General features: G+C 35.4%; 1 protein-coding gene across 1 annotated transcript in view; it reads left to right on the forward strand.

Moving 5' to 3' along the window:
- Positions 1-18,690, forward strand: part of LOC144970045 (pleckstrin homology domain-containing family M member 1-like) — a 59,153-nt gene that overhangs the window by 8,678 nt on the left and 31,785 nt on the right. The window contains exons 4-10 of the mRNA XM_078909240.1: positions 1-41; positions 2,001-2,080; positions 3,757-3,827; positions 4,725-4,877; positions 7,599-9,137; positions 9,702-9,874; positions 13,806-13,883. The exon at positions 1-41 is cut by the window's left edge and continues 55 nt beyond it. Coding sequence (XP_078765366.1) covers positions 1-41; positions 2,001-2,080; positions 3,757-3,827; positions 4,725-4,877; positions 7,599-9,137; positions 9,702-9,874; positions 13,806-13,883 — 2,135 coding nt within the window. The remainder of the gene's footprint in view (positions 42-2,000; positions 2,081-3,756; positions 3,828-4,724; positions 4,878-7,598; positions 9,138-9,701; positions 9,875-13,805; positions 13,884-18,690) is intronic.

Raw genomic sequence — 18,690 nt, forward strand, 5'->3', positions numbered from 1 at the left:
GAAGTCTGGCCCAAATCAACACAGACATAGGCCTGTGCAGGGTAAGGCATGGTTTTTGTTTTTAAAAAAAATTTGACTAGAAATCGTCTTCTTCAACTGTCGATTTAACCTTCCATTTACCAACTATAAGGAAATCTTCATATTCGTTTCGATACAAACAACATTTTTCCTATTCAGATTCATTTTATAAATCTCAATATTTGAAGAAAAAAAGTTTTGTTTTATTTACAATAGTTAGTTTTGCTCGACAAAATCATGTAAAGTGTGTACAGATTGCTTTTAAATTTGAGTTTGAAATTCAGTTTGTGTTTTGTGTCCGTTTGATTTTTCAGTAAAATTTTGGAAATGATTGTTTAGGAAAGAATTAAGATGACCCACAATTCATCTAAAAGTCTCAAGGCTGACAATTCCAAGGGTTTCATTTTTAAATGTTTTAACAAACTATGGGTCATCATACTCAATCAATAATAAACTATGGGTCATCATACTCAATCAATAACAAACTATGGGTCATCATACTCAATCAATAACAAACTATGGGTCATCATACTCAATCGATAACAAACTATGGGTCATCATACTCCATCAATAACAAAATATGGGTCATCATACTCAATCAATAACAAACTATGGGTCATCATACTCAATCAATAACAAACTATGGGTCATCATACTCAATCAATAACAAACTATGGGTCATCATACTCAATCAATAACAAACTATGGGTCATCATACTCAATCAATAACAAACTATGGGTCATCATACTCCATCAATAACAAACTACGGGTCATCATACTCAATCAATAACAAACTATGGGTCATCATACTCAATCTATAACAAACTATGGGTCATCATACTCAATCAATAACAAACTATGGGTCATCATACTCAATAACAAACTATGGGTCATCATACTCAATCAATAACAAACTATGGGTCATCATACTCAATCAATAACAAACTATGGGTCATCATACTCAATCAATAACAAACTATGGGTCATCATACTCAATCAATAACAAACTATGGGTCATCATACTCCATCAATAACAAACTACGGGTCATCATACTCAATCAATAACAAACTATGGGTCATCATACTCAATCTATAACAAACTATGGGTCATCATACTCAATCAATAACAAACTATGGGTCATCATACTCAATCAATAACAAACTATGGGTCATCATACTCAATCAATAACAAACTATGGGTCATCATACTCAATCTATAACCAAACTATGGGTCATCATACTCAATCAATAACAAAGTATGGGTCATCATACTCCATCAATAACAAACTATGGGTCATCATACTCAATCAATAACAAACTATGGGTCATCATACTCCATCAATAACAAACTATGGGTCATCATACTCAATCTATAACAAAGTATGGGTCATCATACTCCATCAATAACAAACTATGGGTCATCATACTCCATCAATATTTTAAGTTTTATATTAAAGGTTTCTGGTTTATTTTTATAAAAATGTTATGCCAGTGTGTGTATGGCAGGTTCTTGGAGTCCAAAGTGGGTTCTTGGAGTCCACTGTGGAGAAAAAGCAGCACGTGACGGTCACACATCAATCTCGTGTCTATTTATTTACACGTGTCCACCGAATTTTGGAAGAATATGCAAAATGAGGGGGCCAAACTCTCAGCACACTCCTTTAGTACTGTGTTTATGTTGATATTAGTAAGAGATTGGTCACACTTCTGTGATGTCGGTGGGGTGGTTGTATCGTGTGGATCATGGGGGGTAAAGACAGATTTAAATTGATCCAAGAGGGTCGTTGCTTTATCCTTCCCCTCAATGTACAGGGTTTCATTTTCTTTCAATGGGGCTACACCAATGGAATCGTTTTTCTTGATTTTTATGTAGTTCCAAAATGGCTTGGTATTGTCTGTTTCAAGTCCTTTTTCTATAACATTGTTAATGTGCGTCCATTCTGCTTGCCTTATTTCACGCCTACTTTGTCTCCATTCCCAGGCCTGGATACGGATCGCCCTCAATGATGGATTGATGGAGAGTTATCTCCACTCGATGATTGTGGATCACAAACTTTTGACGTAAGTCCATTTCAGGTCCTTTATTCATTTATTTACTTATTCATTCATTCATTCATTCATTCATTCATTCATTCATTCATTCCTTCATTCATTCATTCATTCATTCATTCCTTCATTCATTCATTCATTCATTCCTTCATTCATTCATTCATTCATTCATTCCTTCCTTCATTCATTCATTCATTCATTCATTCATTCATTCATTCATTCATTCATTCCTTCATTCATTCATTCATTCATTCATTCCTTCATTCATTCATTCATTCATTCATTCATTCATTCATTCATTCATTCATTCATTCATCTTCATTCCTTCATTCATTCTCATTCTTCATTCCTTCATTCATTCATTCATTCATTCCTTCATTCATTCATTCATTCATTCCTTCATTCATTCATTCATTCATTCCTTCATTCATTCATTCATTCATTCATTCATTCATTCATTCATTCATTCATTCATTCATTCATTCATTCATTCATTCATTCATTCATTCATTCCTTCATTCATTCATTCATTCATTCATTCATTCATTCCTTCATTCATTCCTTCATTCATTCATTCCTTCATTCATTCATTCATTCATTCATTCCTTCATTCATTCATTCATTCCTTCATTCATTCGTTCATTCCTTCATTCATTCGTTCATTCATTCATTCATTCCTTCATTCATTCATTCATTCATTCATTCATTCCTTCATTCATTCATTCATTCATTCATTCATTCATTCATTCATTCATTCATTCATTCCTTCATTCATTCATTCTTCATTCATTTTATTCATTCATTCATTCATTCATTCTTCATTCATTCATTCATTCATTCATTCATTCATTCTTCATTCATTCATTCTTCATTCATTCATTCATTCATTCATTCATTCATTCATTCATTCATTCTTCATTCATTCTTCATTCATTCATTCATTCATTCATTCATTCATTCATTCATTCATTCATTCATTATTCATTCATTCTTCATTCATTCATTCTTCATTCATTCCTTCCTTCATTCATTCATCTTCATTCATTCATTCATTCATTCATTCATTCATTCATTCATTCATTTATTTATTTAATTCATAATAACATGTCTGTTAATAATTAATTTATAATATTTTTTGTTTTTATAATTGTTTATTTAATTCATTATTTATAATTCATTATTGTTGATTTAACCTTTTATAAATTTTGTTTATATTTGCTAATATTACTTTGATATCGAGTACTTATTTATTTTTGTTTTTCCATCTCTTTTATTCAATGATATTTTATTAAAGTCATTTTTTGTTTTTTTTGGTCACCATCTCATGATTACAAGCTAGTTCAGTGCTTTTATGGTTTGACACTTGAGTGGGTAGGTCTATGGTTCAAGTCCTGCTCTTAGTGGTGCATAGTTGAGTCCTTGGAAAAAAGTTTTTACTCACATTCTCTCACTGTACTCATGTGTAAAATGAGTATCTGTCTTGTTACAGCCCTTACAGACATCATGTCCTATCCTACATGTCCAGTGTTGCTGTTGCCTTGGGAGCCCCTGTAATGGGATTTGAGTTCATTTAGTGGATATTGCACTATATCAACGCTCAAGTTTTTAAAAAAAAAATTTTTTTAAAATAAATATTTTATAATCATAAAATGACTACTTTTTACAATTCTAATTTGATCCAACAACAGCTATTACTACCATTCCCATTCATATCTACGAGATCACGAACAACCTGGAATATTGAAAAACTTCTTGACAGGTAAACATAAAAAAATGAATATTTTACTAGCCATTATTTTAAAAAAAACAACTTTATTCCTTTTTCTTTACAAGAGTGAAATATCTGCATTATGTATTTTTTGTTTTTGTTTTAATACTCTCCTTACTCGCCATTTTCAGGGATTTCCCTCAAAAATTATCATCAATCAACACAAAAATAGAATTTTTTTCTCACTCAAACACAAAAGCAGTGAGTCCTTTCTATACATGAATTTTTTCTTCAGCAAAACAAGCTCTATAACACAATGTTAAATTTTTATAACTATAATAAAAAATTTTCTTTATATTTTGTGATGTAAAAAGAAATTATAATGAAACAAAATTTAGAAAAAGTACGACTGTATCTATCGTAATGAATGAGACGATTTTCTTGTGGTTGGTACGGATGGGATTAATTGGTTCTCATATTCCAGACTTTACACATTGTATTCCAGTTGTTTATAATAAAGGTCTCTTTACATCCACGCGGTCCTGTCTCTGAACTGGACATTATAATTGCCATCCATTATTATTATTATTGTGCGGCTATGTGGTCTTGTGGTAGGACACTCCCTTTTGGATCGGAAGGTCTTGGGTTCGAACCTCACTCGGTGCATAGTTGAGCTCTTGGAAAAGACTTTTTACTTACATTCTCTCACCGTGCTTAGGTGTAAAATAGGTGTACCTCTGACTGTTGCCTCGGTCGGAAAAATTGTAATATCGCCGAACAGGCGTCATGTCTTGTTCTATATGTTACATGTTGCTGTTGGTCAGGGACCCTTTGTAAAGCGCTTTGAGCATGCTTAGAGGAAGTTGCGCTATATAAAAAAAGAGCTCAAGCTCAAAGAGTTCAAAAGCTGTATTAAATTTTTAATTTTTTCATCTTTTGTCAAAACAGGATTGATGAGTTTGAGTTTCCAGTTGTCTTTCAATTCGAGTGTGCTCAATGCCTGGAACAACACATCTCTACAGCTAGCCGGGTTGCTGGACTCACGACACATTCCACACCCTGCCGTGTCAAAAACCAACACAGACCCACCTATCGCTATTGGTAAGAATAAAATGTTGTAAATCTTGTTTGGTTTTCTTATTTTGTTTAGTTTTTAAAAAAAATTATTGTTCAAACAGATTGGGGTGACCCTTGTTTGCTAATCGAATCGACAGAAGATTTTGTACAAGTCTTTCATTTTATTTGCTTTACTTACTCTTCCATCACGATTTTCTTTATGACTGATATAATTCCACCGTTAAATCATTCAGTCATTGAATATATGGAAATTAGAGTGATTCCATTCCATTGTTGAATCATAACATGTATTACCATCAATAAAAAAGCACAGCAACACGTAACCATGACATGCCTTATTCTTCACTAGGAGTGAATTTTAACAGTGTTCAAGGCGAAATCTTTCTGAAATTAATTTTATTTAGAATTATGTTATTTCTACTATATGCTTTTTAGTTCTTTATGAAAATTCTTACTGTTATGAAGGTTTGTAAAAATTTATAAATGAAAGAATATTTTGAAATTAAATGATGACAGAAATAATAATTTTTGGTAATAGGTATCAACTCTCAAAAAAGATTTCTCAAAGTTGTATATATCACATTAGAAATTTGGAAGAATCAGACATTATATTGATGAAGATATTACAAAGATACTTGTTAATTCGTTTATTACTAGCAGATTAGATTATTGCAATTCCCTTCTCATTGGCTGTCAAAGTAGATTAATTCATCAACTACAAAAAATTCTCAATAAAGCGGCTAGACTTATAAAATTAACGAAAAAAAAAGAGATCTATAACATCAGTTCTCCAGGAATTGCACTGGCTTCCTGTTAAGTATAGGATAGAATTTAAAATATTGTGCTATGTTTTTAGATGTCTGGATGGATTGGCACCTGAATATTTGCAGGAACTAAAAAAAAATATGAACCCAATCGAAACTTAAGATCATCTCAGTCCCAACTCCTGAAGGTTTCCACCTCAAAATCCACTTTTGATAAAAAAAACCTTTTCATTCATTGCTCCACGCCTATGGAACGCACTCAGTTCTCGGACAAAGTCCTGCTCCACGCCTATGGAACGCACTCAGTTCTCGGACAAAGTCCTGCTCCACGCCTATGGAACGCACTCAGTTCTCGGACAAAGTCCTGCTCCACGCCTATGGAACGCACTCAGTTCTCGGACAAAGTCCTGCTCCACGCCTATGGAACGCACTCAGTTCTCGGACAAAGTCCTGCTCCACGCCTATGGAACGCACTTCAGTTCTCGGACAAAGTCCTGCTCCACGCCTATGGAACGCACTCAGTTCTCGGACAAAGTCCTGCTCCACGCCTATGGAACGCACTCAGTTCTCGGACAAAGTCCTGCTCCACGCCTATGGAACGCACTCAGTTCTCGGACAAAGTCCTGCTCCACGCCTATTGGAACGCACTCAGTTCTCGGACAAGTCCTGCTCCACGCCTATGGAACGCACTTAGTCCTCGGACAAAGTCCTGCTCCACGCCTATGGAACGCACTCAGTTCTCGGACAAAGTCCTGCTCCACGCCTATGGAACGCACTCAGTTCTCGGACAAAGTCCTGCTCCACGCCTATGGAACGCACTCAGTTCTCGGACAAGTCCTGCTCCACGCCTATGGAACGCACTCAGTTCTCGGACCAAGTCCTGCTCCACGCCTATGGAACGCACTCAGTTCTCGGACAAAGTCCTGCTCCACGCCTATGGAATGCACTCAGTTCTCGGACAAAGTCCTGCTCCACGCCTATGTACGCACTCAGTCTCGGACAAAGTTCCTGCTCCACGCCTATGGAACGCACTCAGTTTCTGACCAAGTCCTGCTCCACGCTATGGAACGCACTCAGTTCTCGGACAAAGTCCTGCTCCACGCCTATGGAACGCACTCAGTTCTCGGACAAAGTCCTGCTCCACGCCTATGGAACGCATTCAGTTCTCGGACAAAGTCCTTTGTAAATTTATTATCTTTCAGGAAATGTCGGAAAATTGAGTTGTTCCATAAGGCTAATTTTTTATGATATAGATGTTGCTTAGATTTTGTTTCTGTATTCATGCTTATTATGTCTTGTGGTGATTAGTATTTGTTTCCAGTTTCTATTATATAAATCGCTGCAGGGCACGATTAATATGGATGTTTAATCACTATATAAATTCATTATTTATTTATATTTATTTATTTAAACATTCGACCAGTTGCTTAAATTTGATATGAGAAAATGAAAGGGTATTATCTATTATTAGATTTGTATAACGGCATTATTAATGAGGCGAGATGGGTTAGGGGTGGGATGGATAGATTAATGGCTTGGTCTTTTGTCGTGTGAAATGTATTGATTTATATTGGACTTTGCTGTTGTGCAATTCAATATAAATGAAGCGTTTTAAATTATGTTAAGCTTCAGAAGTCAATTAGAATGCAATGTGGCGCTTAAATGTTTCTATTTACTATTAACTTGTGCGGCAATGTGGTCTTGTGGTATGACACTTGTTTTCGGATCTGAAGTTCCTGGATTCAAACCTCACTTGGTGCATAGTTGAGTCCTTTGAAAAGGCTCTTTTCTCACATTCTCTCACCATACCCAGGTGTAAAATGAGTACCTGGCCTTTAACAGCGAAAAAAAAGGGACCATTGTAAAGCGCTTTGAGCACATTTAGTGGATATCGCGTGATATAAATGCTCTCGTTTTATAATTTATTTATATATTTCAGTTTATAAGCCTTCAATGTATAATCCTGATTTTTCTCCAATAGAGACTGAGACGAACCAATCCAAGGCTGATGAACCCATTGTCGTCATCAAGAACACAACAACAGACTCCAATTCCTCTGACAAGACAAGTCAGCGGGGAATGGATTCTCAGCCCATGTTTTCCACCATCCAAGACGTGGAGGAAATCCGTCGTTTCACGTTGGCCAAGATGGGAGCAGGTGGTAGCGGAAGTGGTTGTGGATCCGGTGCTCCTCATTCCGTGACCTCTGAGGGGTCAACCTCCTCTCACATCTCCTGTCCAGATCCTGGCTCAACCACCGCGCAAAACAACACCATCTCTAAGCCTTGGGACAGGGAATCTAATGGCAGTGTCATATCACCAGCTCTTTATCCAAGAGCAGATAGAGAAATGGCGAGTCCATCGTCTTCGCAAGAAAAAAGGACTCAAACAAAAAATACTATTTCAAATTTCTTCCAGGATCCAGACATTCAATCGATTTCAAGTTTATCAGACTTGCAAATTGAAGACCAAAACCGTCGAGGTTCTAAAGCATCTTCTGTCATCATTGAAGATTCTTCTCCGTTTTTTGACTTGGAAATTGCAATGAGCCCACCTCGTCCGAGGAGTCGTCGTGTCAATGAAGACGACTTGAAGACGGTTTCCCCAACGTCTTCCAGGAGTCTGACAAATATTTCAACTCATTCCTCCACCATCCACAGTTTATACGACAGTCCAAGACCTTCAATTAGTAACTCAGAAGGTATGGAGGGTGTCACTGACACTAATACAGCCCCAGAGGACGTTGAAACAAAATCCAAGGATCTCAACGTCAAGAACGATGAGAAGGATTTGAAATTGGCCAATCCTCCAAGGGACACCAAACATAGAGGAGCGACTTTTAGGGGTTACGAAGAGATCTGTGCCACACTGCCTCCCATTAAACTCGACCCTCTGGAACAGGAAGCCATTTTGAGAAAAGTTCTCGGAGAAATTGATGAACAAGCGGACAGAGAGAGGGCAAAACGGGAGGAGCAGAGGATGGGCATGAGTTACGATGAAGCTTTTGAAGACTTGAAACCTGTCGCAAATGTTCAAAACGTTGAGGAGAATAGAGGGAAGGATGGAAAGGGAGATAATTCAAAAAATGTTGAGAGAGATTCAGGGATTTCCCTCGGTGCTGCAGCGTCTACCCCACAATATAAAGACGTTTATGTCAAGGCAGAGAAGAAAGATGAAGCAATCACAGATTCAGAAGACAAAGATTCTATTTTTAGATCTGCTGTACATGACAATGTTGAAGAGTCTGCATTGGAAATTTATGGAACAGCAAAGACAGAATTGGAAGCCGCTGTCGATGATGATAAAAAGGACAGGGATAGAAATAAAGATGAAAGCAATGACGGATTGGACATTGAAGGAGAGAATTTGGCAACCGCTGCAGTTCTTCAGGAGGACGAGGAGAATTCCTCCCCCATGTCTGGTAACTATGGCAACAGTCTCAGTGGCATGATGGGATGGTCTTCGGAGATTGACTCAAGTCCTAAAGAAAAAAATAACAAACTTAGGGAGAAGACAAGAGGTAAGAAATCGACTGTTTCATGCACTTTTAAAAATGCTTTCCTTTTTTAATTTGTGAATCACCTGTCTATAATCACCTGTCTATAATCACCTGTCTATGCTCCTAAGTTTATTGAGAAATTGTCCTTACTTTTTAGTATTTTTTCAGAGTTTTCATATTTGTTTTAAACTATTTCAGAAAAATCAACATCGTCAACATCATCATCATCATCATCATCATCGTTCTTCATCATCATCATCATCATCATCATCATCATCATCATCAACATCATCACCATCGTTCATCATCATCATCGTTCATCATCATCATCATCATCAACATCATCATTCATCATCATCATCAGTGTTAATTTTGGCCTCCTCTAGCCAGTTTTGTCTTTCCATATTTTTTATCTAATTTCTCTATTTTTAGCACATTTTGAAAGCATTATGAAGCTTTAACCCTTAAAATGCAAGGTTTGAGAGGCGTTCAATGTCGCTTTTTAAGGGTTAAATACTTTATACTTATCATCTAGCTAATATTTGTGACTCAACCCAAAATAATGACAGATAATTATGTCACCAGGCGAGAGTTTTGCAACCATGTTGAAGACATACGCCGGTCAAAACAGCTTGATCTCCACAACCCTAGACCAGGTGATTCAAACATTCTACGGCGATCAAAAGGACGGAGACAACAGGAATTCACCTCCTAGCCCAGCTGGTCTGTCTGCTGAAGATGATGAGGACGCCGTAGAGGTAGGAAAAGATTGTACAGTTTAACCAGTTCACTGCTATGCTCTGGAAAAAAACATGGATTTAAAAATTTGGCCAAAAAACTCGTCCTTTAAATATCGATTGATTTCTTGTAAAAAAATCTCGCAAACCTGAGACTATATTAAAGACCCAGCAAAGTCCCAGTTTTGAAAGTATTTGCCAAGATTAAGGTCATTTAAATGGATCAATATTTGAAGGACCAGTTTTCTGGCCAAATTTTTTAATCCATGTTTTTCCAGAGTGCGTCAGTCAACTGGTTAAATAAGTTTTTCTCATACATTGATAGACGGAGTATAACGTCCATTGATTTATATTTTCATGAATTAACACGAGTACTGAATGGTCAAAGTTTGAAAATTGAATGAATACCTTTACATACTTTAACCAGGCTTTTGTAGAACTAACTAATTTTGGAAACTCTATATTCAAATTTTAAATATTTTTTGGAACTATTTTAGTTTAAAACATTTCCTTGAATTTTGTTGCAGTTTTTACATATCGCAAGCAGAAATTTGGTTAGATAAAAAAACTCAATGGAGACACCTCACCACTAATGATTCACACATGCCAATTTATTTTTATGATTTAATTTTACCGTCAAAACTATAAAATAATGTAAGTAAAAAGAAAAGGCAGTAAAATAAAAAGCCAAAGAGCCACGATAGAACATGATGATAAGATTTTGTCATGCTTATTCACTGTCAACATTATAAATTATATCCCACCAATATACCATTGTAGTTTGATATGTAATAAATCCAACTATACAAAGACATGAATTATACAATCTGACAACTCTCACCTCGGCAATACTTAAACGGCTGGTTTGTTCCATAATTCATTGATACAATTTGTCATCGAGTAGATTTTGGTTGTTTACTTGTCAATTATTGAATTTGTTACAAAAATTTAGCAGCGAAAAATCCTCTTAAATTTATCAAAGATTCTACAATAATTTCAGTCTTAAAACAAACCAGTACAATTTCTATGAAGCAGGAACTTGACATGATTAACATTTAATGCTATACAAACTATTTTTATTAATTTTATTAGAAGTTGGGGAATGCTATTTGTATTAATCGCAGAGAGTGATCGCACTGATTATTATTATTTTTTTTCTCCCAAATGCACTTTTCATTTTGAAGTGTGGTGTTATTGTCTTCTCGTATTGGGTTAGAACTGCTACAAAGAGAGAAATTTTTTTTTTCTTCATCGTAATAATTATAATATGTTATATTTATAGATGATTTAACGTGACCCGTCATCTCAAAATGGTGTTGTTTTAGCCCCGTGAGCACATGATGCTTAAAATTTAGAATTTAAAATAAAAGTTATATGAATAAAATTACGTTAAAATATACAATGACCCTCCGTCGTGGCAACAGCTCTCAAACCTGGGACCTTGCAAAGTCCATGACTTTACATTTGACATTATAAATAATTTTTGTTTTCTTTTAGTTCAGTCCAGAGCAATACCATGTTGATGTGATGGGTCACCAAATATTTTTCTAATTCAAACGGTTGGAGTGACGCCTCATGACAAAATAACATATTATTACATTTGGTTTACACTGACTGTTTAACACAGTAACAACTAAAAATTTCAGGGACATTTTTTCCTTTTATTGACGACAGAAAATGAAATATTCGAGTTGTCTCCCCTTTGTTGTTATTGATTGCTAGTAAGTAAGCTGAGAAGGGCAATAGACAGGCCCTAAACTTATTAGGGGATATTGACAAAAACACCCATAACCGCCACCAGCAAGAACAACAATAATAGCATCAACAACAACAACAACAACAACAACAACAAAATATGAATGGACGATTTCAATCATGTTTCCCAGAGTTACTCTTCTTCCATTAGTGGCAATGGCTAAAAGGTATCTGAGCCCCCCCCCCCCCCCCCCCCCCCCCTCCCCTCTCCATAAAACCACAGTTTCAAACTTTAATCAACACCAGCATGTTTCAAATCTTTAATACCGAGCTAGATTACTATCAAACCCCCTCCCTCAACCCCCCCCCCCCCTTTTAAAAAAAGGGGGAAAGAAAAGAAATCCAAAGAGCAACAAACCACAATAATTCTTACACTACACAAAATGCTATTAATTCTATTAGCCAATGACTCAAGAGTTCATTTTGATCTCAGGGGAAAAAACGGGATGGGGGTGGCCACTTATTTTTTTTTTTTTGGGGGGGGGGGGGTAGTCATCAGACGTCACTACAACGTTTCCTTCCAACCATCGGCCCCTCCTCTTTCCTCCACCCCTCACCACTCTCTCTGATACCTCCATATGATGATCATATTATGATGTAATGCTCTTTATCAACAGTGTAATCGTCACCAAAACCACTCCTGGCCTTCCCGTGTTATATCATTGCTTCCTCATATCCTGTCTTAATTGTCAATGGTCTCCAATAAAACGTCAGTGAGAGTCCGTGATAGACATAATGGCCAACTGTCCAGATAAATTCGGGACTGTCCCGATTTGACAATCTGGAGAAATATTTAAAAAGAAAAAAAAAATTGACTGCTTAGATGTATGAAAATAACCGTTGGGTGTTCCAGGATTGCGTTTTCAGACTAGAAAATCAAATCAAGGAACAGACTAAAACTCTAAATCTGGACTATATCATTATATAATAGTCCTACAAATTGCATTAGTGTTTTTTATGGTTTTTGTTGCTGAAGAGGGGTTTTGAGCCTAAAACATTCCATGCTACATATTTCGTTCTTTCTATTATTATTATTTTTTTTTAATGAAGCTGTCTTATTCATTTCTGTTCAAAACACTCCTCAAAACTGTTTGCGCTTGCCATCGCCTGTGGGGGTTAGAATGTTAATTTACTTTGACTATAAATGAGGATATAAATAGGTCTTAGATACAATCCTCATCTCTTGTTACTTTGACTATAAATGAGGATATAAATAGGTCTTAGATACAATCCTCATCTCTTGTTACTTTGACTATAAATGAGGATATAAATAGGTCTTAGATACAATCCTCATCTCTTGTTACTTTGACTTTAAATGAGGATATAAATAGGTCTTAGATACAATCCTCATCTCTTGTTACTTTGACTTTAAATGAGGATATAAATAGGTCTTAGATACAATCCTCATCTCTTGTTACTTTGACTTTAAATGAGGATATAAATAGGTCTTAGATACAATCCTCATCTCTTGTTACTTTGACTTTAAATGAGGATATAAATAGGTCTTAGATACAATCCTCATCTCTTGTTACTTTGACTTTAAATGAGGATATAAATAGGTCTTAGATACAATCCTCATCTCTTGTTACTTTGACTATAAATGAGGATATAAATAGGTCTTAGGTACAATCCTCATCTCTTGTTACTTTGACTTTAAATGAGGATATAAATAGGTCTTAGATACAATCCTCATCTCTTGTTACTTTGACTTTAAATGAGGATATAAATAGGTCTTAGATACAATCCTCGTCTCTTGTTACTTTGACTATAAATGAGGATATAAATAGGTCTTAGGTACAATCCTCATCTCTTGTTACTTTGACTTTAAATGAGGATATAAATAGGTCTTAGATACAATCCTCATCTCTTGTTACTTTGACTTTAAATGAGGATATAAATAGGTCTTAGATACAATCCTCATCTCTTGTTACTTTGACTATAAATGAGGATATAAATAGGTCTTAGATACAATCCTCGTCTCTTGTTACTTTGACTTTAAATGAGGATATAAATAGGTCTTAGATACAATCCTCGTCTCTTGTTACTTTGACTTTAAATGAGGATATAAATAGGTCTTAGATACAATCCTCATCTCTAACAAAACATTATAGTAGGGTGTCCAATTTAAACCATTTCAAACCCTCCTCCTCCTCCTCCACCATCCCTCCCTCCCCCACTTCCTCATCCTCCATACTAGCGACAAGACTCGTGTCTGGAAGACTTTGAGATTTTATCGCCAACGTCCAACATGTTCTACAGCGTCCACCAAGGGGATGTAAGTCAGAAAGTCTGAGACGGAAACACGCCCTCTCTTCTGTCGTACTCTGGAAAAACACATAATATTATTTACAAAAATTTGGTCAGAAAACTCGTCCTTCAAATATCGATCGATTTAAATTAAATGACCCTCGTCTTATTATTTGAAGGACGAGTTTTCTGGACAAATTTCTAAATATGTGTTTTTCCAGAGCACGCCAGTCTTGTTGTTCTTTTTTTTTCCCTATAATTATAACTTTAAAAATAATAATCAGCTTTAGCTTCTACAACCAACACTCTGGAGGTTTTTTGTCATATGTTTTGTTGTTGTAAATAAAGATAGACAAATGGAAGCATGGCTTGAATTGAATTAACGAGGACAGATCATGTGGATGTTTCCTGTTACCCCCTCAATAAAATAAGATGAATGAAACACTCAAGAAAAACATGTTTTTTTTGTTTTGTCTTTAGTGTTTCATTCATAGTGTTTTCTTGACAAAGGGGAAATCCAAAACGTCCTGGTTATTTGTCTTCGTTAATTCAATTGAAGCTTCCATTCCATTTTGATTATCGTTATTTATTGCTTCGAGCTTCAAGCAGCAACATTTTCATTACATTTTTGTCGTAAAATTAAGAATCGCTGTTTTTTTTTTGTTTTTTTTGTTTGTTTTGTTTTGTTTTTACATTCATTTAAAAAGTTTTTTTGGGAGTTTTGTTAATAATCAAACAATACTGACAGTCACTTTTTGTAATGAAAGAAAAACAAACTGTAAATTTAGTTGTGTCTAAGCTTCTATTTTCGTGGGTTTTTTTGTTGTTGTTGTTGTTGTTTTAATCGAGTCTAATTTTAGATTGTATGATTAATGATTATTATTTGTAAACAATCGAGTTCCAACTGTCCAGTGTGGGTTTTGTATTCGGCATGGGTTGTTGGGTTCTTGTATTTGGTGTTCATTTATTTCATTTATTTCCATCCTTTTCCTCTAAACCCTTCCCAAAATCCCTACATTTCTCTTTTCGTTCGCTCGCCTTGCTGTTGTAACATTTTAACATTATTAATCCCTACTTTCGTTTTCCGGTCTTGCCGTTCTTGCATTTTTATTACTTTTGAATTCCGGGTTTGCCACTGTATTTGGTGTTCTGTCGTATTCTGGAAAAACACGTATTTAAAAAATTGGCCAGAAAACTCGTCCTTCAAATATCGATCGATTTAAATGACTCTCATCTTGGCAAAACAACTCTTCGGCGAAGTTCCGGGTGTGAGGGTTTTTGCCTAGATGAGAGTCATTTAAATCGATCGATATTTGAAGGACGATTTTTCTGGCCAAATTTTTAAAGTGTGTTTTTCCAGAGTTCGGCAGTATTGGTCTTGCATTTATTTTGCATGCTTGCATTTTGTTTGTTTGTTTGTTTGTTTGTTTGTTTGTTGTTTTTTTCCATTCCATAGTGCATCTCTTCCTTTGTAATCCACCTCATTGTAATCCAGGTTACAACACATAGGCCGACTAAATGACATTGAGATTCAAACAGCATCTCGGGTGTATTGTGTATTCTCGTTCATACAGGTTTTAATTTTACCATGAATAATATCATCTACCTATCGTTTTTTGATTTTAGTTTTTTTTTTCTACTTTAATTGTATTGTCTATATTACCTTTAAAAAAAGTGTTATCCCCCCCCCCCCAGTGCAGTTATTAGCAGGTCTGATAACCAAACGTATTAGTGCACTTGATTTAACATTGTTGTAATGGACAATATTTTATATTACCTAGGTTTGAGAGTATTTACAGTACAACAATGAGCCTATAAAAGTTTGGGATATCGTGAATGACCACGTGACCTAATTATTATGTATAATATGTGCAATCCGTTGTAGTAGTCATGATCTACAGACAACTTGCTTCAATCAATGACCTTGAACTCTGACCTAATTATTATGTATAATATATGCAATCCGTTGTAGTAGTCATGATCTACAGACAACTTGCTTCAATCAATGACCTTGAACTCTGACCTAATTATTATGTATAATATGTGCAATCCGTTGTAGTAGTCATGATCTACAGACAACTTCAATCAATGACCTTGAACTCTGATCAAACTTTTTCTCCTTTTTTCCCCTCTTTTAAAAATATTTTTTATTTTACTTTGGTCAGAAATCTTGGACATTCCTACTTCAAAAATATATCGATAGATCAATATGGTCCACAACCTGTCACAAAGTTTCAAACCTGAGACTGATTAGAAGTCTTTGGTTTTAGGACATTTTGACAAAATGAGTGTCGTCTTAATCGGAGGATATTTGAAGTAGACGTTTTCTGGCCAAAATGAGTGGAGGGGGGGGGGGGGGGTGAAGGAGAGAAAAGGGGGGAAAAAAAAGAATTGTTTTGTAACTGATTGGGATCACAGTGAAATCCGCATTAGATCAACACTCTTAAAGTCAACTTCTTCTTTAAGTCAACACCTTTTGTTGGTCCCAATTTTTGTTTGTTCTAGACTTAAGCGTGTTTCATTGATAAAGTCAACCTTTGCTTAAAAGTCAACGAATCTTTCTGGTGGTGGGTGTTGGTTTTACCAGGATTCCACTGTACTATTTACCGGTGATGACCGCAGGCCATAATTACTTTACAGTTATAGTTGTGGTCGACTCGCTATGATGTGGATACAAATTAATTTGCATAAGAACAATCCCGACATGCATGCATTAGCTGTTACCATATTACATGTAATTATGATTGTCGTTAGATAGTAACTATTTCATAGCGAGGACGAAGTCATCGTTAAACGTATACTTGTACAATTGTTATACATCTATTCATACTTAACCGTTTTCATCAAGCGAGTTTTAAGGACAGATTCGCATCGCTGAAATTGATGTTGCTGGCTGGGTGAAAACAGCACATCTTAATGGGTTAGAATAAAAATGGAAAACCGTCTTTGAAGGGTTAATGCCGACGTATACTTATTGGCAGGTCTGATAATCCAAATTGTTCTTGGCACATTGTTGTTGTAACGGAAATACTCTCAAACCAACGCAAAGTTTGTCCATTACAACAATGTTAAATCGGGCCCTTAATTGCTTTCGGTGATCAGACCTGGTAAATATGTTTACGTAGGATAACGCCGATTTCTTATTAATACGTCAGTGACCGATTGCATCAAAACTGCCATGAGACGAATGGTCACATTTCATTATACGACATGAAATCATCTTTTGTTAACAAGTTACTGTATTAAGGTGGACGCACTGTAGTGTGGTTTATACGACATGAAATCATCTTTTGTTAACAAGTTACTGTATTAAACTTTAAGGTGGACGCACTGTATTGTAGTTTATACGATATGAAATCATCTTTTGTTAACAAGTTACTGTATTAAGGTGGACGCACTGTAGTGTGGTTTATACGACATGAAATCATCTTTTGTTAACAAGTTACTGTATTAAACTTTAAGGTGGACGCACTGTATTGTAGTTTATACGATATGAAATCATCTTTTGTTAACAAGTTACTGTATTAAGGTGGACGCGCTGTATTGTGGTTTATACGACATGAAATCATCTCTTGTTGACAAGTGTTAATGTTATAGTATTAAGGTGGACGCGTTGTGTGTGGTTTATACGATATGAAATCATCTTTTGTTAACAAGTGTTAATGTGTTTAAGGTGGACGCACTGTATTGTGGTTTATACGATATGAAATCATCTATTGTTAACAAGTTATAGTATTAAGGTGGACACACTGTGTGTGGTTTATACGATATGAAATCATCTCTTGTTAACAAGTGTTAATGTGTTTAAGGTGGACGCACTGTATTATGGTTTATACGATATGAAATCATCTCTTGTTAACAAGTGTTAATGTTATAGTATTAAGGTGGACGCACTGTATTATGGTTTATACGATATGAAATCATCTATTGTTAACAAGTTATAGTATTAAGGTGGACACACTGTGTGTGGTTTATACGATATGAAATCATCTCTTGTTAACAAGTGTTAATGTTATAGTATTAAGGTGGACATACTGTAGTGTGGTTTATACGATATGAAATCATCTCTTGTTAACAAGTGTTAATGTTATAGTATTAAGGTGGACACACTGTAGTGTGGTTTATACGATATGAAATCATCTCTTGTTAACAAGTGTTAATGTTATAGTATTAAGGTGGACACACTGTAGTGTGGTTTATACGATATGAAATCATCTCTTGTTAACAAGTGTTACATTCTTGGGGAAGACACGCTGCCGTGTGGTTTACTGCTATATTGTCATTTAATTTACAGACTATTTCTTTGAGGACTAATTCGGTAAAAAGTGGATTTTTTTCACATTCCTTTTCGGATAATGTAACATCGTTTTTCGGGAATAGTACTGAATTTTTTAATTTTTTTTTCAAAATCTACCTATTAGGTACTAGTAAGTTGATTTCACTTTGGTTCCAAAATTTCAAGTCAGATAAGATCATTGAAAGAAACGGTAGACAGCACATAATATTGTGGGTGAAATTTGAAATATTTGAGGAAAAAGGTGTGGAGGGGCTGGTTGTTGTTTTGTTGTTGTTTTCTTTTGTTGTTGTTGTTGTTTTTTTTTTTCCGTTAAAAAAATGATCAGCTGTGTTAAGTCTGCATGACATGGCGCCATAATATGTCTTCATTTCCCGTTTTAATAATGTTCGTTAAGTCGGCATTTTTATCAGTAATGTGGTATTACTTATAGAAAGAACGATGTTGACGTTACTCAGCTCATTGTTATTATTTTTAGACAGCATGTTAGTGATTGGGTTTTCCCCTAAATTATACAAACAACTATAAAAGTTAAAAGGGT

This window comes from Berghia stephanieae, chromosome 4, assembly GCF_034508935.2.
Source record: "Berghia stephanieae isolate SIO BIC M18660-M18661 chromosome 4, UCSD_Bste_1.3, whole genome shotgun sequence".
NCBI classification, from domain to species: domain Eukaryota; kingdom Metazoa; phylum Mollusca; class Gastropoda; order Nudibranchia; family Aeolidiidae; genus Berghia; species Berghia stephanieae.